Source organism: Pimephales promelas, chromosome 11 (assembly GCF_988280905.1).
Source record: "Pimephales promelas chromosome 11, fPimPro1.hap1.1, whole genome shotgun sequence".
NCBI lineage: Eukaryota > Metazoa > Chordata > Actinopteri > Cypriniformes > Leuciscidae > Pimephales > Pimephales promelas.
The window spans coordinates 31,440,223-31,461,234 of record NC_142779.1 but is presented as its reverse complement, the minus strand read 5'-3'; the positions used below and the strand labels follow the sequence as shown (position 1 = coordinate 31,461,234).

Sequence of the window (21,012 nt, the reverse complement as noted above, 5' to 3'; positions counted from 1 at the left end):
TGAGCAATAAAACGTTTCTCTAAGCTCTTGTTTTAGACTGAATGTGTGTAAGTGTTTGCTAGATCTATAATTCTGGTGTCACTGTGCATATATGCATATGTGTATGTGTGTGTGCATGCAACAGCGACCCAAAGGATGCGAATAGGTCTGGGTGAGATGAGCCGTAGCCCATGTCCCGGAGCGGCCTTCACACAGTCTTACTGTCAAGGTGCTTTAGCGTGAATATCCGTGGCCTTTCAACAAAATACCAACACACCCTGGGGTCAAACCGCCAAACAAAAGACATATTTACACCAGCGAGACACAGGCATGTGGCCCAACCTACACCCTCAAAATCCCCCAGCTACATCAGGCAAAGATGGAAACGTAGTGAAGAGCTCAGCTCCATGAAGCTGGGTGGATATAGGGATTGTTTGCCTTGCTGCACAGTTGGGCTCAGTCTGTTCTCAAGTGTTTGTTAACAATTCTGCCATACTGGAATTTCAGCACTTGCTCAGACCTGATCTCTGTGTTGTGTCAACAGCAGACAAGTTGGAGTGGTTTCTTTCTCTCTCTCTCTCTGTGTGTGTGTGTGCGTTTAGTCATGTGAAGTCTTTAGTAATGTGTGTTGGACTGGGTATGCATATGTGTGTGTGTGTAAACGAGACCAGCAGAGTTAAAATAGTTTCTTTGTCTCGGAGAGAATGTGCATGGATGCCTCTTTGGCAGTAAGTTGTCGTAAGATATGTGCGTGTGTGTATGCATGCATTCGTACAGAGTCTGTGAACCATACAAGGGTGCACCCCCCTCTTTCTCTCCCTCTGTCTTACATCACAACAGGCCCCAGGCAATGCCTCCATTTTTCTTCTTTTCTCTACTTTTTTTTATCCTCTCTTTTGTGGGGGAATGTGAACATGACAGACGGAGGGTGGATTGGCACTAGAGCATATTGGTTATGTTTATAAATCTAGGAACAGATTGGACTGCTGATTAGCGAGCCGACCACTGATTAGCTAATGAGCTTTTAGCATTACAGTGATTGCAAGGTCATGCTGAACTTCACCCTTCCAACAACAACCACAAAAATAAGCACACTAGAGCAAGTAACACCTCATATATTTATTCTATAGGCAATGTATAAAAAAAGGCGTAATGTTTTCTCTTTAAAATGTGTAGTGTCTGCACAATTAGCTTCACCAAATGAAATGGAAACAAATAAAGAAAATAATGCACAAGTTCCATGAAAACGAATTCCATTAAATTATGCATTTTGTGAATTACTTTCTCTTTTTAACATCTTACATTAAAAAAATTTGGGTAAAATATGGACAAACCCAGCCATTGGGTTACATTTTTAGATTACTTTTTTAACCCAATAGCTGGGTTTGTCCATATTTCACCCAAAATTGGGTTAAAACAACCCAGCGTTTTTTAAAATCTACACTCTAAAAAATGCTGGGTTATTTTAACCCAACTTTGGGTCAAATATGGACTAACCCAGCCGTTGGGTTAAATTTTTACATTACATTTTTAACCCAACATTTCAGGTTTGTCCATATTTGACCCAAAATTGGGTTAAAACAACCCAGCATTTTTTAGAGTGTATGAAATGTAAGCTGTTCCAAAGAATAGGTTAACAATGTAAGAAGTAAGATTTTTTTTCAAATGTATGAAATGCAAGTTGTTAAATATTAAATAGTGTATTGTATTAAATATAATAATGCATAAATCAAACAGTACCATGGTTCTGTGTACATCAGAATATTTGATCTGATACTAACATGGTGCTGCCACAAGTACGTTTTTGTAAGGCAAGTTGAGGCAAAAAAAAAAAAAAGTGACTAAACTTGTCAGATCACAAATCTTCATTCTTGTGTGGCCTCTACTGGTTATTCAAATGAATATACCATCAGTTATTAAAGTAAAAATTGTGTTTTACTCAGTTGGTTAGTAAGGCCAGTCAGATCGTATGTGTGTCAATAGAACTGGCGGTGCCAGCATGAGCTCTACAGTGACAGCTAGGCGGAGGACCTATTGAACCTGCAGCCGTGATGTCATTTCCTCTCTTATGTGCCATGTGTTGCCACACACAGGGCAGCAGTTGACGTCCCAACACTGTGCGGTTGTTTGTTTGCGTGTTTGCCCAGACAGAGAGGGAGTACTCTTTGGCCCAAGTGCTTGCCTGAGGCCTTCAGAGATAGGCAACAACATGGAATCGAGAGCGTTCCAATGTTGTGTTTGGAAAGTGGGCATGTGATGGTGCCCTCCCTCGCTGATGTATTATTGCTCTCTTTCCTTTGCTCTCTCTGGACTGGGTGGAGAATCAGAGGAGAGCGGGCAGGCCGCGTTCATGCCAAGAATGACCTCATAGTCCCCGACTCCAGAGGAGTGGGGAACCGTCTCTGAAGCGTTTCCAGCACCTCGGCAGTTGCGCTGCGCTTTGTTTTTCAGCGGCCGTTTGAATGCCGCAACAGAGGTTGATCACAGCGATGGCCTCCTCTTGCCTCAAGCTGGAGTCTTCATGCATGTTCCTCGCTGAATTGTTCGTAGCGATCACCGCTGCGGCCCTCTCTCTTTCTCACAGGCTGACTATGTGTTTATAAAGTGTGTTCCTCAGCCCCCAGGCGGCGGCCCCACTCTTTAAAAAGCGGCTTTAGAGGGGACTTCACAGCTCTGTTAATGGAAAGGTTTCGACTTTGTTTGGTGAGAGGAGCATGTGGGGGTGAGTTTGCTGAAGTAATAGCCGGCCTCTGTTGGAGGGGGGCTGATGCAGCAGGGATTAGACCAGCTCCTACTTGAGAGCCTCGTTTACATCTCCTCTGTTTTCTTTGAGCAAGCTGTTTTTCTCTGCTAGAGTGGGCCAGGTAATCCCAGGAACGTTTGTGGAAATTAGAAGCAAGGAATCGCTAGCCACGTACACACTCCCAAGTTTGTGAGAGTGAATGCCTCCAAAATATTGTGAATACTGGAGTCACTCTAGAAATTCCAGTGGTTGACTTGATGATAACTATGGCAAACCTCACAGTTGTATGCAAGAAACCTGGAAGCCAACAGGTTTGGTATTAGCTGATGGAAGCAGCTAAAGCAAAATTTGCAAATAAGTCCAGACACATGCCTATGTTTCCACACCTCAAATGAGGTGTCGGTGTCTAAAAGAGAATGGCAAGTTGTTTGCATAAGCAGTCTGAAGAAAGAGTTGGCATCCATCTTTTTCTCAGGACCCAGCAGAGTGGGTTCTTCTTATGGGATTCCACCAAGAAGCAGCGGAGGGGTCGCGGGGGAGACCTGTGTTATTAAGAACATGAAGAGAAGTGAGAAAGGCAGAAACATGCAGTGCGAGGGGAGGAAGAGGGGTGTGATGTGGCTGAATGGAATTGTCTGAGGTGAGAGATGCTGAATTGAACGGGTGTTGGAAGTTGGTCCTTTATGTATGCCCCATTGCCTCTAGCCTGTCTCCAGCAATGGAACAGGTTAACACCACTCCTCCAGGCCTGGCTTGCAGTGCACTGATTAAAAGGAGTGTGTAAATGTATGCATTTGTGTGTGTGTGAGCGAGAGCGGGTGGATTGGGGAGGGGGGGAGGAAGAGTGTAAATGGAATTTGTGCAGCAAACAGCTGGACTAGTTTATTTAAACACTGGCAGGCCATAGCGACTGACCCCAGATTGACTCGGAGAGAGGAGGAGCCGAGGTGGACTTTTATGACTTTTAGGTCGAGATGAGATGCTCGTATTTATAAAAATTGCGACATGAGGCATGCCAACATGTGAATTACTAATTACTTAAGTAAATGGATCTCTGGAGCAGACACTTATAATAAAGTTGGTTTCACCAGAGGGGTCTCATTGCTTGATTAGCTGGTTGAATTAAAGCAGCGTCTTCAAGAATGTAGTTTGTCAATGTACAAGTTACACATTATTTGAAATCGTTACGCAGTTGAGCTGTCATTTTGAAAAAAAAAGTAGCTCATATTAGAAGCTAACAACTATAAATACATTGTTAAAGGAGAAATATAATTTATGCTATTTGATTATTTAATTTGTAATTAAAATTTAAGTAGTATAATTCCCCAATTAGGGTGACAGCACAGATAAATGTATAGCTACAAAGCTAGAAAAGCACATTAATTTGTGTTTAAATACTTAAAAAAAAGAAGACAGGGTCTCAGATCTTTTTTTTTTTTTTTTGGGGGGGGGGGGGGCAATGAATGTAACATTATGTATATTACTTACAATATGAAAAAAAGCAATGTAGTGTTGTGTCACAAAGTAACTGGAAAAGCTACAATGTTTTAAGAACAGCTGAGCTTCTGTCACACTACTGAAAATGTAGTTTGTAGCTATATTTATAGCTCGTTACTCCCAAAATCAGAGTTAGCACAATAGCTAAATTGATACTCTTACTTAATTTTAACTTAATTATCCTAAAACCATATTTGATGTATTTTCTTTTAATGCATATTTTTTTCCTGGAGAGAGCCACAGATGCAGATCCGAATCATCAGATCATTCTATTCCATCGGTATTACTGATATGCCTGTTTGTGGGTTTTTAATATACATGTAAATGTAGCTGAGTGTGTTGAAATGTGATTTCATGAGTGAATTCGGTCCTCCGTAGTCATGCATGCGCCCCCTCAAACAGTTTACATCTGAGAGAAAAGGAACGAGCAGACGAAGGGGGCATTTCTGAGAAAAACGACACACTTCATATGCATTTAGATAGACACACTGAAATATAACCTTTTGTATCTTCAATCCGGATCTTTCCAGCAACACTTATTAAATTATTCCCTAATTGGTCACGCAACAAAGGCAGCTGATGAAAAAGACAATTTCTTGCTTTTAATTGGCCATTTCACGTGCCGTTCGTGCTACACCTGTGCGTTTGTAATGAGAGTGGGATATTAGCGTAGGCCCTGGCAGACCCGACAGAGATCACATCGACTGTCAGTGAAGTCTGGAATGAGCAATAGTGCTCCAACACATTACGAAACACACACGCGCACACACACTAGCAGAATGAGAAGGACCAAACTGCCCTCTATCAAGGTTCATTTGGCTTATAAACACTCTCATTTCAATCTTTTTTTCTTGTCCTTTTAGTGAAGCTCTGTATTTTTAACCCTCCTCTTTTTATCCGTCTTTGGAGGTGCCACTAGTGGCGTTTTGCTTTAAAATAGCCCCCCATTGTCCCGAGCTAGACTGAATAGTTGGCTTCATTGTGTGCCTATGGGAAGTAGAAACTGAACAGGCCATAAACGCAGTCCTATAGCGCGGAGAGGTCGCGCAAAGGTGAACTTTTACTCCTAATGGAGGCTCCAGCTTTAGCCTGGCCCGTATGGCTCTCTGCTCCTTTTGATTGCCTTCTTAACCGTCAGCGCCAGGGCGTCCGCCTGGCTCACAGAACAGAGCATGACCATTCTTTCTCTTTTTCCTCACACTCATACACCCCCACCCTCACCCCCACCACCTCTCCATCCCCCTGCCTGGTATTGTGTAGCACTTGTCCTTTGTTCCAGATTTTGGCGCATCTGGCCTTAGATATAAGGAGGAACGAGAAAGGAAGCTTAAGATACCTTTAAAAAAAAGAAAAAGAAAGAAAGAACAGCCATTTCCACAATTTGAAAGAAAGCGAGTGGAAAAAAAAGGCAGAGGGACAGCGAGTGAGCGAGGGAGGAAAATCCAAACGGCAGAGGTCAGCAGATAGACAACAGTACCCCCCACCCCCCACCCCACCCTGACCCCAGCCTGAGATGAAGGCAGTAAAAGGAATGCCTAGTCTGAGACTCCCCCTGCTCTCCAGCCCACTGCTGGTGATAAAACTCCAGACATTCTCTCATTTGATGGTGCACTGCCATGTCAGTACATTCCTCCCCAATCTTTGTTTTTTTTCAGCCTTTAAGGTGATGCTCTAAAGTGATATTGGTGATAAATATATCAGAAAGTTCTCTGGAGAAATACATTTTAAGGAATAAAAAAACAAGCTTTACAGCACAAGAGGCCATTCCCTACATACAGTAATATTACCATGGGTAAGGACGAAGAGCACCTAAAAGTCGCCTCAACCGAAATTAAAATTGAATACAACTTTTTTTTTATTCAAACTGTGGGTGATTTCTCGGTTAAAATAAGTTGGAACGATCCGTTTTATAATTAAGAAGCAAGAAGCTTAGCAGATGCCTATGTGAAAATTTCTTTGTCCGTTAGTTCTGCTCTGTCTCTTTATTTCTCTATCTCGCTCTCTCCCTCCACCCCAATCTCTCCTCCCTTGCTTCTCTCAGCCTGAAAAGAGGAGTGGAGCTATTGTTTCCTTAAAAGTCTACTAATTCCCCCCTCAAAGGATGAAATGGAAGTGTCCAACTGTGGTAACAGCAGGAGGACATAAATCAAGTTGGAACCCCTGAGCTTAGTCTCCTGGAGGTGACCAGGGTCACGGGGTCACTAGAGGGGATTTAGGCACAACAAGACCAGAGCACTCTGATGTATGGTGCAAGGAGGTTGTGGGTCAGAAGCTACAGGGGCTAGATATGTTTTTGTCCCAAATGTTATGCACAATATGCAGAAATGCGGCCTGCTTTTTTTCAGCGAGGTAAAAAGCAACAACTGAATCCACAGTTTCATTATTCTGCCTCTAGGGAGACGCAAGGAAAAAAGAAAACATGGCTTGTACTAGTGTTCTTTGACAAGCAACACTTTTCTGTTAGTAAACATTTCCTAAACACATTAATTCCTGCTGCATATCAGCTGCGCTACATCTGGCATCCGGGTTTGAATTGCTCAGTGGTTTAAAATAAAGTTCATCGAAAAAAAGAAAAGGAGTCTCTTGAACTGCATGGATGGACAAAAACATCGCTGTCTTCAAACTGCTTTTGTGCACTTCGCTTAGTAGGCGATGTATACTGTATTAAGCCAGCGCACGTTTGTACAAGTCATAAGCTTTGTGAACATTTCTGTGTTATGGAACAACTCTCTGACACTCCCAGGGGAGTACTAGAGGATTAGAGAGAGAGAAAAATCCCCCAATTACCCCCTCTGATTAGTTATCTGGGCTGATCTGGACAGCAGCAGGCATGGACATGACTGTGTTTACAGAAAAAGACAGCAAAAACCCTTCCATCATATGTTGCATTATCTTGTTTTTTTACAGGTTCATTAACGCAAGAAGAAGAATAGTGCAGCCCATGATCGACCAGTCCAACCGAGCAGGCAAGTCCCCCATAGTTTCTGTATTCAAGTCCCGCAGGCGAAAGCCCCCTGCAAGCCATGCACCCGGAGGCCCACCTGCCGGTAAATACTTAGCCCAGCCTGGATGTCAACAATGATTGACCACTAAAATCCATCCAATTAACCCAAAGCACTAATCATGCTGACTTGGGCGCTACAGTATATAACCCAGTGACAAAGAGAAGCGAGCAAACGCATACGATGGATTAAAGCGTTGAGACAGTAACTACAACTGTTTCCTCCTCATCCAACTCATTATCCTCCAAAAGTTAAGTGGAGAGCAGTTCGGCCAAGCAAAGAGGATATTGAAGTATTTTTTTTTAAATTCTGAATTGGCTGTGTTTGCCTTCTGGTTCAGTTCTTCCTGTTAGTGAACAGTGCCCCTGGTGCATGGCTTGTTGTGGACTGCTGTAAAGTTTATTACCTGTAATGGGGTTCAGGGGGCAGGGTAGCATTAGGGACTCAGTAAAGTTCAAAGGCATTCATTGGGGTTGAGCTGTTGTTTTTGACCAAATAATCCCCCAGCACACACACTTTCAATAGCGTGAACTCATGGTAAGTACATCTCAATTAGGTTGCGTGCGGAAACATATATCACTTTGCTTTTCCTTAAATGTATTATTGAACAGTTTCACTAGAGTGCTGTCTAAAAATGTTTTCTGCATCTATAGAATATATGCTCAGTGCTTTGATCCTAGTCCTTAAGCTTCATTGAGCATGTTCCGTCAAGTGTTTTATCTCTCACAAAACCCAAAGAAATGCCCCAGTCTGCATGTGGGCTAACAGATGATGTTTCTCCTGTGACTGACTGAAACTTAATTAAAAGCACTAATTGACCACTGTTCATTTCCCCCACATTCCCTCACCATACCCTCCTGCAGTAAGTCAAGGAGCTCCCTACAACCCAGATGGTCAACCCATGGGAGGCTTCGTGATGGACGGCCAGCAGCACATGGGAATCAGACCACCTGGTAAGACCTTGGCGTGTCGTCTTCTCCTCTGACATCTCCCACCTTCCCACAAGCCCCCCATCACTACCTCCTTCTCAGACTGACTCTGAGAGCCTTGGCTAGCACAGGTGTGGTCCAATGCATTATACCCCTTTGCCCCTTCATGTTTCCTTTCTTAGACTTTTGCTTTCTCATAAACATCTTCGCGGAATTCGCTCTCCTCTCTGTATCTAATTCTGTTCCACCCTGTGCAACTGGTCACTGTTGCTAACCACTCATTCCCTCCCACCTCACCAGTTAAACGGCTGGATTTGTCCAAAGCCAGGCTTCCTTACAACCTTTGAATGCATTATTTACTTGTATATTTTGTCTTATTTGTACTATATGGTGTTCTTCTCTTTTCTTTTAATAAACGGGGATTGTGCTTTTGTTTCTTGACCTCCTGTCTCTGAGCTGTTGTCCGTTTATTTTCTCATCTTTCGGCATCTTCTTCTTCGATTGTTTTCTCTCCTTCTAGGGCCTATGAGTGGGATGGGCATGAATATGGGCATGGAGGGACAGTGGCACTACATGTAACCTTCTAGTTAACCAATCGCAAAGCAATGGGGGAAGTAAGTACAAAAGCAGGGTCACCAAGCATCCACAATGTTTTCAGCAATTCATACATGGGAGAGAAATGACAACACGCTGCTTTTTCCTGCTTACCGATACTAATATTTCTTGTTCTTGTGGGTGACTAGCTTCAATCAGGAGTTTGTGTGCTTGTGTGTGTGATCTTTGTCATACTTGTGAAATTTTTGGGCCATGTTACTAAACTGTGCATAGAGTCATATAGAAAGGGGAAATGAGTGTGGGCGAGGGAGAGAGGAGGAATAGCTGTGTGGGGAAAGAGGAGGGTGGGGGATTGAGATTGGGGTTTTGGTCGGAGAAAGGGAGGGGTGTGTTACCATAGCAACAGACTGATTGGCAAAATGTAAGCAGTCTGCAGCAGTGCAAGGAGAGAAAAGTGCATGTCCCCAAAGTGTCATAAATCTGTCTCCCTACAGTTGATGCATGAGTTACATTTATACACCAACCTGCGAGGCAACGCACAAAGAATCGCTCTCTCACCCCACAGACAAATCCATAGCCACACATTTGGAAATTATGTCAGTCTTGCCTGGAATGTTTTAGGTGGAGCTGCTTCTATCGACCCTGACTTGGTCCACTATTTTCTTGTCTGTCTTTCCTAATAGGATTACTAATGGCAAAGGCAGGGGAGATGAAGGAGTGCAAAATGGAGGTGTGCACAGCAGGGTACACAGCTTAGTCCAGCCTAATTGACTATATCCAAATTAAATATGCCATCACAAGCGGTGTGACAAATGGATTTGACTTATTCAGTATACAAAAATAGCGATCATTAATGCAGCCAAGCACAGAATGCCTCTGTTGTCAAAGATACTCTCTACTTGACTGTCTTTAACCGAGGGACACGGGCTGATAACACGAGCTCTGTGCTTGAAACGTCACGTCCACGCTGTGTGTGCATATCTAAACACTGAGAGTGTTTCCCGGTGTCCAAATGGCTGCTTACAGCAGCTGCCGTAGTTCCCAGAAGACATGTGAGAAACCTGCTTTAAACAGCCTCAATTTGCTTGCCGAATTCTGTAATTGGGCCGCGTATGGAATCTTAGATGAGATGGGTTGAGGGGGAAACGAGAGCGAGCGAGATGAGGGGAAATGAGGAAAGAGAGTGTGACAGAAATATGTCGCCATGGTGAAGAATGCCTGGTCTTTATTGCTTCATCACTGAAAATTCCTAGCTTGTCCAATTTAAATATTGTTTCTATAGTTTCTAGGTCAATTAAATGTAAGTGATGTGTTTTATACTTCGCGACCAATTAAATTAATAGGTTATTACAAAAAAAAAAACGTTATCTTATTTGATTAAGAGACCAAGGCTTCATTATATTTCATAAGCAATTTTCATTAGTTGAGGAATTCTCCTCAAGGCGAGATTAAGCAGTTATTTGCTGGGAAGTCCAAAGACCTGAAATTAAGGTGTTCCAAGCAGTCACACTGCAACATTACTTAAAACCAAAGCCAATTAAACCTACTTAGCAAAGCGTTATGCTTTCTGCCCATGACGATTATAGAGCTTATAGCTCTCCGAAACAATACACCTGTCAGCGTGGATAAAGCCTGGCTACTCAAGCAGAAGAGGGCGAGCCTTTGATAAATGAGGGAACGACTGTTTTATGACCATTTTCCCCCTGTACCATTCTTTGTGTTTCTTCAACAAAATTAGCCAAGGGTGGCCAAAAAAAAATTTCATTTTAATTTCAAGACAATAGTCAACGCAGAGAGCATTAATTATGGGCATATGGACAAAAATGTTGCCCTCCCCGTCCAAAGCTGGTATGCTTTGGTGAGCTGGAAGCTCGGCTGGAGACTCCTTTGTCTGAAATTTCCATTCCTCCCATTCATTAAGCAGAAGTTTGTTAACCTTTTGCAGGGTCAAGGTACCCATTTTTCTGCTCTGAACTTTTAGTTTTACGGGCTAAAGGGTCTTCGGGGATTTGGCTCCTGTATTGTCTATGTCAAACATCCCCTGTTGATTTGGTCTCATGGCACCCCTGAAAATAGACAGGCAAGGAACTCAATGTATTGATTGACTTATTAAGTGAAAAAACACATTTGCAACGTGTGCCCTTTCCACGTCCGAGTATTGCTTTTCTGATAGAGTGGATGTTTTCCTTCCTGACTAAACAACGCGTACAAGGATTGAAATCAGATCAGCTGATGACCCCTCAAAAGCTTGGGTCAGGCCTTTAGTAGTTAATAACTGCAGGGGCATACAGATTACCACTCCACGTGCGAGTGCAAAACACCAACCATTATATATGTCATTCTGAAGCTGAAACCTAAAGACCTACAATCAGAATAATAACAAAAGGGCTGTTTCAACTTGAGGTTGATTTGTTGCTTTGTATTGCCGCCGTCACAGGGTTAGTGGCCTTTCTGCTCGTGGCACGTGCACGCACCCAGGTGAGGCCTCTCAAGTGACGGCCTTTGTAAATTTTCACCTTTCGTCTCTAATTTAAGCACAATGGTGCCGTTTCTCTGAGGGGCTCTCAGAGCGAGCCATAGACCTTTGCTCATTGTGTTTAAAGTGAGATAAGTGAGGGGAGAACGTAGAATAAAGGCATGGCTTATTTTACCTCATTTGTCATTGTTGTGGCTTCCTCTGGCATACAGACTTGGCCCGTGCTTAGGATAAACGGCAGTTCATTTCCACCTATGTGCCATTTAGTGTTAGACTTTTTAAATAACACAACCAACATGTAATGAACATTTTAAGAGACAGTAAAATTATTGGTGATAGACCTCTAATAAAAAAAAATATAGGCACATCATAGTCACTTTTATCCAGTGGGGAGCCACTCTCACCATAGCGTTGTTCTCTGAGATGAATATAAAATTAGCAAACAACAGCTACATATCAGCTTGACCTTAGTGAAGGACAACCTTCCAGTTGACTAGTCGGGCATAACCGTGGCAGATTCCAGACCTGATGGATAAAGCAGGGACTAGTACACATCCCTGGTGCATGCGGCAGAAAAGTGCTGTGTTCAGGCCAGTGAGTTAGTCCCTAGAGAGCCACCCTCTTCCAATACACAGATTCCTCTTCTAGTCTCTCCCCATTCATTACAGAGGACAGTCCTCCCTCGGAGGCTTCTCTTACAACCACATGTATGTTTTCTGGTGCTGTGATTGTAGAGTCAGATCTTTCTTGTGAAAGAAAACTGTCGGCTTGATGACCTCCCAAACATATAGATTACGTTATGTCTGACTATCACAAATGCGTCATCAGTAATCACTGTGATCTTCTGCTTCCCCCCCCCCCCCACCTAGGACTACAAGGCATGCCAGGGGATTACCTGTCACACAGTGGCCCAGTGGGTATGGCTATGGGGCAACCAGGCTACAGCGCCTCCCAGATGCCCCACCACCCTGCTCAGTTGCGGCACGGCCCTCCCATGCGTTCCTACATCCCTGGACACCCTCACCACCCAGCGATGTTAATGCACGGAGGACCGCCACACCCTGCCATGCCCATGTCAGCCTCTAGCCCCCCTATGTTCAATCCAGGAGACCCTAACATGGGAGGACAATTCATGGACATCCATGCCCAGTAATCTACTAAAACGGATTCTTTAAATGACTGTGATGGACAGATGATGAGCTGCGATTGGTTTTTCTGGGGCTTGTGAAGCACCGATTACATACTGACTTGCTACAGAGACTGAGGAGCTTGCATCTTGGCTTTAGATTCGGACCAAGAAAGAAGCAGATTTCTGTATACTATGGGACACTTTAAAAGGAGGTGCCCTTTGCTTAGACACAAAAAAGAAAGAGAGAGAGAGAGGGCAAGAGAGAAAGATTGAATTTATTACTATATCAGCCTCTAAAGGGGAGGGATGAGGACATACTGTATACTGTTGTAAAATTGCATTGGACTTTCATAAGAACTGGGAAAAAAGTATTGTAAATGCTATTGTATTGTTCTGCATATTATGCTGTTTCTAATAGAATTTTTTTTTTAAAAAGGATGTGAACTTTTTTTCTTTCCACACTATGTGTGTGCCATCTTCATAGACTTTTGGCCTCCTCCATAAATCACTTTGCGTTTAAACGAGAAAAAAATATATATGTGAATAAATCAATAATTCATTGAATACGTATTTGCCAGGCCAATTTTTTTTTTTTTTTTTGTCCTGTGGGAGGGCGGATTTTCCAAGACTCATCATGGCCTTAGGAAGCAACTGAGTGAAATCCACCTGTCTGAGCCACATTCTCCTGCCTTTCAGGAGGTCTCCAATTTGCATTCCCAATTTATACATCATAATGGAACTGGCCCCAATCACCATTGGAACCAATGAAAATTATTTCACTTACTTTTACTGGATGTGAGAAGCTGAATGTGAAGAACAAGCATGTGTGAATGACTGTGTGTGCGTGCGTGTGCGTGTGTGTGTGTGTGTGTGTGTGTGTGTAAAGCCAACCCATCACACTTTCAGAGTTTAAGTTATAAATGGGATTTGGGATTCATGCTTTTGATTAAGCAAACCTCTTTTTTTGGGATATTGGTTTAACTTGTTGCTATCACTTGTTTGAATTTTGAAGAGTTTATGTATACATTGTAAATGAATAAATTTTGTGTAAAAAGAGGGGAAACGAGCTATTTTCATATATTTGAGGATTCCTCAAATAGTGTTTAATTTTTTAAATTATTATTTTTTTTTTTTTTTTGACGTTTTAGGTTTTGTCTGGCTGTCACAAATACTACAAATCCTTTTAAAATATTGGGCAATTTAATTTCTTTTTTTTTTTTTTTTTTTTTAGCTACAAAATAAGAGTATAGTTTCCCTCAACATTAGATAACCAAAATGGTTCTATTATTCATTAGCCAATGTTCATTTTAATTTGATTGGCAGTTTTTTTTCCTTGTTAATTTTGATAACCACATTACATGCTTTTCCCACCCTTAGTAATGAATCCAAAATTAAACTTCTTGATCTAATTCCCCAAACTATTACACTGAGGTGTTCACATTTGTGATATGAGTGAGACACAGACCCAGAGCTTATGTTAATGCTTGAATCAAACTTTATGTGTCTATATAAGCCACCTATATTTTCATCCAGGAATCATAATTTGAGACTTTTATAGGCTAGGCCTAAAGACTTAACCCATGTAAAATCTTTGGGTCACACTTTTCAGAGTAATTAATTTCTGAGTAACACAAATGAACTACAAGTTATTGTTTTAAGCATTTCATGTCATTTTAAATTATGTTGCAATTAATTATAATATCACATGAGTTACAAGAACGCTGTAATGTAAACGTTGAAAATGGTCTGAACATGAGGTGCGGCCTAGGCTACAGGTTTAACCCATCTAAAATCTTTGGGTCACACCTTTCATTGCAGTGTGCACAGACTAATTGAGTAACCCAAATTAATAGTAAGTTATTATTTAAGAGTTGCATGCAATTACACATTTTGTTGTAATTAATTATAATAACACAAGTTACAAGAACACTTTAATGTAGGCTAAAGTGTGAACATGGTCCGAGGCGTTAATGCACAAGGTGAGTCCAACTTTTTAAAGAAAGGGCAACATATATCACACGTCGTCAAGCAGAATGAAATTGACGACGTTTGTTTAAATACTGCATAATCAACATTAGTAGCCACGTTTGCTAATGTGCAACAAATGTGCGGCCTGTTCGAAGAACCGAGGCTCAAACGGGGGGCTAGATGAGGTGGAGGGACGGATAAAGGAAGAATTATCCCCCGTTTAGCATTAAAATTCATTTAGATAAAATTGCCACAAACACTTAAATGGAAAGATTAGTTCCCCCTCACGCCTTATTTCACTCACTCAATGGCTCCGTCAAGAGCGCTTGAAACGGCATTATCCAGGCATGGCTGTTTCCAAGCTACCCGCTAAAACCGAGCACTTAAAATAATTCTAAATCAGACACAACTAATCGAAGTGTATGTTTACGATGGATTCGACAAGACTACGTCAGTGCTATTTCCTTGTGGGAATTCTGAAAAACTTACCCTTGTACGGGTGGTGCCAGGTTAAACTACACTCCCATAATAAATCAATAAGATCCCTTTCTCAAACCCGTCTTTCAGTTTTCTATCGCCATTGTATTTTTATTACCTTCTCTTTGCCGAATGTTTTGCTCTCAAGCAACGCGGAACACAGGCGACGGTTTAATGACACCGTTTCAGCTCCTCAGATTTGAATTCCTCAACCATTCGCCATTCAGTGCTCTGGAGACGCGGGCGGAGATAAATCCCATGTTTGACTGCCATCTTTAGGGGATCTGGAAAACTGTCCTTCAGGGGCAGATTTAATGTCTTGAAATGTATCCAGGAATTTCATTATGGACTGAAATACTAAACTACTAAATAGTTATAATAATAATAAAAACATTTTTGATAATCTTACATAAAAAAAGGAGCTAACTTTTAGTATTTTAGTGCGTCACACTAGTCATGTTTATGCTACTATACAACAGTAATATTAATGTAGCCTACAACATCATGTAACATTAATATTAATAAGCATTATTTAGCCTATGTCACATTTAATCTTTTTTTGGAGCACCTACTGTTGTTGTAATTAATTATTTTAAATTGTTAGCTAAAATATGAAGGCTATTGTAGGCCTATAGATAGGCTGACTTAAAATAGCATAGCCTACTGCCAACGCACAGCTAGGCTAAACCGTAGCTATATCCAATATATGAATTTTAGTAGACCTATCAGATATAATGGCCAACAAAAGCTACAGAACAGTATACATAAAGATCAGTTTGCTGTTAATTCTGTTATAAACAAGTTTCCTAATGAGCGTTTCGTGACCTTTGCAAATGAACATGATTATTGATTTTCTTCATTTACCCGCAGTCAAAGACATTTAAAGACGACGCCTTTTCCATCTGTTGTTTAAGAAGAAAGAAGAAAGCTTTTATCTGGCTTTGACCACATACTGAACTCTGTGAGTAATGACTGAAAGAAATTTGTTCCATAAGCACAGAGGTGCCCAAACAGGACTTTCTGCCTCCCATAAAGAGCAGCATGGGCTGGGCTGTTGCATGTTTCTGTCATCTGTACTCTGTACTCAAGTAGTTTTGCTTCAGTTTGAAAACTTTCACAAAGGGTCATGTGTCTTCGCAGCACGCAGGCAGTGGCAATGGCAGATGCAAATGTGGTCCACTCTCGATTCATTGGTCGTGTTTGTCCACTGCTCCATGAAGTGTGTGTGTGTGTGTGTGTGGTAGGGGTGGACTGGTAAACCCTGCATTATGGGGTCAAATTGTCCCCACGAAATCCTTGTCCTTGTGGGGAATTTTTTAGGTCCACTTGAGGAAAACAGCTTGTAAATCATAGCCTACTAAGTAATATTTTTTTTGAAAATGTAATAATGCAGAGAGCTAAAATGGGTTGGTTGAGGGGTAGGGTTAGTGTAAGGGGATAGAATATACAGTTTGTACAGTACAAAAATCGTTAGGCCTATGTCTATTTAAAGTCCCCATGAAAACACGACGTGAGTGTGTGTGTGTGTGTGTGTGTGTGTGAGAGAGAGAGAGAGAGAGAGAGAGAGGAGAGAGAGAGAAAGAGAGAGAGAGAGAGAGACTTTTTTGTATGTTAGTGAGAAATACCGCAGAAACAAAACATAAGCACAATAACATTGTCCCACACTGTATTGATTATTTTACTTGCAAATGCAACATAAAAGAAGGCTTAAATAATAACTATAATAAAAGTCGATGTAGCCTACTTATAAATATATATTTATTTAAACCACCGAGGTTATAGCCTAAAACAAATCATCATTTTACAGTATTGCAATGCAATTTGTAATCAATACAATGCAAGAATGAAAGAGTTGTAAAGACCAAGCAACATTTTACGTTGTTCAAGTGAAGTAGCAAATTAACATTATTTTTTTACGATGTAGTAAATAGTCTGTCACTTTCTTTTTAACTCACTGAAACAAAGGTCTCACAGACGACCAGATTTAAAATATACATTTCGGCAATCACACAATAAAGCCCAAAACAAATAAACAATCGCCAGTCAGGTCGATTTATATAAAATTGCAAGAGCAATAAATAGACAGAATTGTGAGAAAGCGATGCCTGATGTGTCTGTGTGCAATTGCAACTTTGTTTCACTATAACGTCTCGAGCGTGTTACCACATAGAATAATGTTGTGTGGCAGCTGGTGGACTATAACACAGAGAAGTCTGGAGAAAAGAGATGGACTGTCCAAAACTGCAGGGCCATTTTGGATGTCATCTGTTTCCTTGGTGACTTCGCCCACCCCTGAAAGCCCCTGGGCTCCAGGATTGTTGGAGAGAAACGCGCTATTTTCTGCACTATCATCTATCACTGTCAGCACGTAATGATTCCCCTCGCAGCTCCTTATTGATGTTTGTAATTGCATTATCTCATAAGGGGGTGATCAATGAAAGCGGGCTGCTTTCGGGGGTCAGAGGATGCAGGATTGCTTTCTTGTCCGTTCAATTCAATAAGCGCTTATTATACAGCTTCGTACTCCACAATTAAAGAGAAAAAAAATATTTGACACACAGAATAGGGAATAGCTGTTTTGTGTAACCTCGTAAAAACAACGGTATAAAAATGATGAACAACATTTCGACACAATTACTAAATTTCTTTTACGTGCGTAAAGAGACATTTTGAATGCAATAAAAATTAAAATTTTAAATAAGGTTTAGACTGTTTGAGGACTGAACAGCCTATTTATTGTATGTGCCTGAACGGACTTGAAGAATATATTTCAAATCACCAAGTGACTTCCCCCTTAAGTGCACTTGATGGTTTAAAGAAATTGAGTCCAAAATAAAGCACGCAAATGAAGCAGGGTGGAGAGCCACGACGCAAACAAATGCGTCCTTTGCCATGCATAACGAACAATAGTAGCTCTCCCACTGATAGCAACACATGAAGAGACATGAGAATGATTTATCAATAAGCTCCCATGTACCAGAAATAATAATAATGATAATAAAAACATAGCTAATTATTTTAATGTGTAATTATTTTATTTTAATCTTAAATTATTTTATTTTAAGCGTTTAGAATGGCGACAACACCACAGAAAAATAGCCATATATTTATGTATTTACTGATGTATAACTTAAGCTCTTAGGTATGGCACAGAAGAGCTGCTGACATCGGATAACAATAGATATTAATGAGACGGCTTGTAGGTTCCTGCAAATACAATGACGCACACGTTGGAAACGTGTCTATAAACGTGAAAGTTTTGTTACATAGTACGCCGTAAAACATATGTTCATTATTTATCACAACTTTTTTTTCTTTTGTCAAATCAACATTCATAATTAATCATAATTAATATAGTTCAGATAACATAATATTTAGAGCTTTAAACCAATATCTATTGTGTTAACTCACATTTTTTAATTTCATAGAACACAACATTTTAAGTTAAACCAACAATCTTTTTTTTTACAGTGTATTATTATTATTACAAATTGATGGAAAATATGGTAGGCTACTTATTTGTCTGTTTAAATGGCAAAAGTAGGCTAAGGAGCGCTGCTATGTTACAATCGGGGCATCGTGCAACAGAACCGCGTAGTATCTCTGAAGCGCTCTCTCACTTTCTCTCTCGATCACTATCAAGGTCACCACGGCTGCAGCTTACGAAGGACAAGAGCCGGCAAAGCAGCCTCGGATGTCAGGGAAAGGTGCGCCAGCCCGGCTCCCATCTTCACCTGCTGAGATCCGATCCAATAATAGCCGTTGTGTGTGTTAGGCTTTAATGAGAGCTCCCCGACCCCCACCTGCCCAAAAGTCTCGATGAATGCCAAAACGCACTCAGCAGCATCATCTCTCCGCTCTCTTTTATGTTATGAGGTATTATGTTTCGCTTACAATAACCACTTATGTTCTCTCTTCGCTTTGATCCCGGTGAGACAGTGAAGTATATGCATCTGCTGTTAGGGGCGAAAGAAACACAACACACATTCAATGAGCAAACTAAAAGAGCCTATCAAGTTATGAGAACTTTTGTAAGTAATAAATAGAAAAACATGTGTCTATAACATTTCAACAAAATGTATAATTAAAGGCTACCACTGATTCAGCAAGCAAATACAGAAACTCTCATTGAGTTGAAAGTAGCACTAACGGAAAATAACTCTTTGTAATAATAAATTGTTATAATGTTATTTTATCTCTTACACCGCTTTGTCAGTATACAAGGTTGTGTTTGTCGCAATTGCCTACCCTTGAAGCAATTAGGTAATCACAATATTCCATTGGAAATAATTATTTAGAGTGTCTTAATATGCAATATGCAAAGATAAATCATGTAATGAAGACAAAATTCATATTATTAATTTCATTCTAAGTCGGTATGAATGCAGAGAGAGAAACTTTGATACAGTATTAAATCCCTGTGTGTCACATGACTGAAACCGAAGGTGAAAAGGTCACGACTACTTTAGGTAAATATGTGAGCTGCAAGTTGAGACAAGGCAGAGAGTCACAAATTCCACTCGCATAGCAGAAGAGTGATAAACCTCTGACCCGAGGCCAGTGGCCTCCTCATTTATTTATTTTCGGAGGCTGTAATTCGGTCTATGGGAACGTGTCTTTTTGATGTGCCAGTTTTGCTGCAAGAATCTGATGGACAACGAACCAAGATTGACCAAACCCGATGCATCAAAAAGAACCATTCAATATTACAGTAGTCTATTATAGGCTAATAGCCTTCTTTTCAGTTCGAATAGGCTACACTGTACATCAATACTCGATAATTAATCAGTGGATTGACATATCGGTGAATTTAATATTAATAATAACAATTTTACATTGCTACGCTTTCATTAATTATAACTAAAACAAAATAGCCTATTGAAGACTTCGTTTTCATCAAACACTTTAAAAATGTTCAAGGAAAAAACTAATGAATGCAGTGATTTTGGAGAAATGTATTTACACTCGCATGGGATTAATCTCATTGATCTTTATATTTCGACTTTTTTATTCAAAACTCAAAAAAATAATAATATTTTTTTTTACATAAAATAAAAATGCTGATTAGGCTATACACAGTTATGAGTGTCTGTCCTTGCAGATATCATTTTCCTGTTTTATAATTTCCTTAAAAATACGAAAATACGATGACTTCTTGCATGTTGGTCAAGAAATAATAATAATAACAATCAAGCAGTGAAGCATAATATTATATATATTATAATATTATATATTATATATATATATATTAATCAAGCAGTGAAACATAAGAATATACACACACACACACACACACACACATATGCATATACATTTACATATATACATATACGTATATTACTATACCTAAATACATACTCTTGAAGCATTTAATCACAATATTCCATTGGAAATAATTATTTAGAGTGTCATGATATGCAATTGCTATGCAAAGATAAATCATAATGAAGACAAAATCCATATGATTAATTAATTTTAAGTAGGTATGAATGCCAGAGACCTCTCGAGAGAAACTTTGATACAGTAGTACTGTATATATATATATATATATATATATATATATATATATATATATATATATATATATATATATATATATAGCCTACCCTAAAATTGTCCCAGCAGGCATTGAGGTAGGCTATTTGTCTTGACGCGTTGGTCTGCTTTTCTTTGTGCTCCGGGCTGATTCTCTAATGCTGTAAATGAAACAGTTGTTTATTCACACATCAAGCTCCGTTTTAAGACAACCATTTCCTAATGATGAATTAAATCCGGTAGCGATTTCAAAGTAACACCCAGAGTGTATCTTGTGCCTTAGAGCGCGCATAATTATCAGCCACACATCCGTGGCGGGTTAAAAATGTCAGCAAGAAGCTCTCTCACCTTGTCAGTTTTCCCGAAGTTGCGTGTTTTCACTTTCCCACCCTGAAGTCGTAGTGCGTGAATCAGAAGCCAACATACTTTGTTATTGTTGTTGCGGTGAAGAAGCGCGCGCAAATCCACAGGATGGTCTCAGAAAATGTATTCGCACTGTTCAAGTAGATTTAAGTAAATCTAATTATAAGTTTTGGAGTGCAGCTGTTTTTACTTTTAATCAACCGGAGTGATTTTCACACTTTATCACACTTGTAAACACCGTGCAAGCGCGGATAAACTATTATTTAGATAGAATGCAAATTCCTCAAGGGTGAAATAGACAGTGATATATTCAAGACGCGTATAAAACAACCATGGACGGTTATATTTCTTTGTGCAGC

At 40.3% G+C, this 21,012-nt stretch overlaps 1 protein-coding gene across 2 annotated transcripts in view; it reads left to right on the top strand.

Moving 5' to 3' along the window:
* The window catches only part of meis1b (Meis homeobox 1 b), a 68,549-nt gene extending 55,675 nt beyond the window's left edge, over positions 1 to 12,874 (top strand). The window contains exons 10-13 of one of the 2 annotated variants that reach the window (XM_039690365.2): positions 7,127 to 7,185; positions 8,085 to 8,174; positions 8,671 to 8,764; positions 12,051 to 12,874. In XM_039690365.2, coding sequence (XP_039546299.1) covers positions 7,127 to 7,185; positions 8,085 to 8,174; positions 8,671 to 8,729 — 208 coding nt within the window. In that variant the 3' untranslated portion in view covers positions 8,730 to 8,764; positions 12,051 to 12,874. The remainder of the gene's footprint in view (positions 1 to 7,126; positions 7,186 to 8,084; positions 8,175 to 8,670; positions 8,765 to 12,050) is intronic. The other variant, XM_039690364.2, reaches the window with a different exon arrangement.
* Positions 12,875 to 21,012: the final 8,138 nt, after the last annotated feature.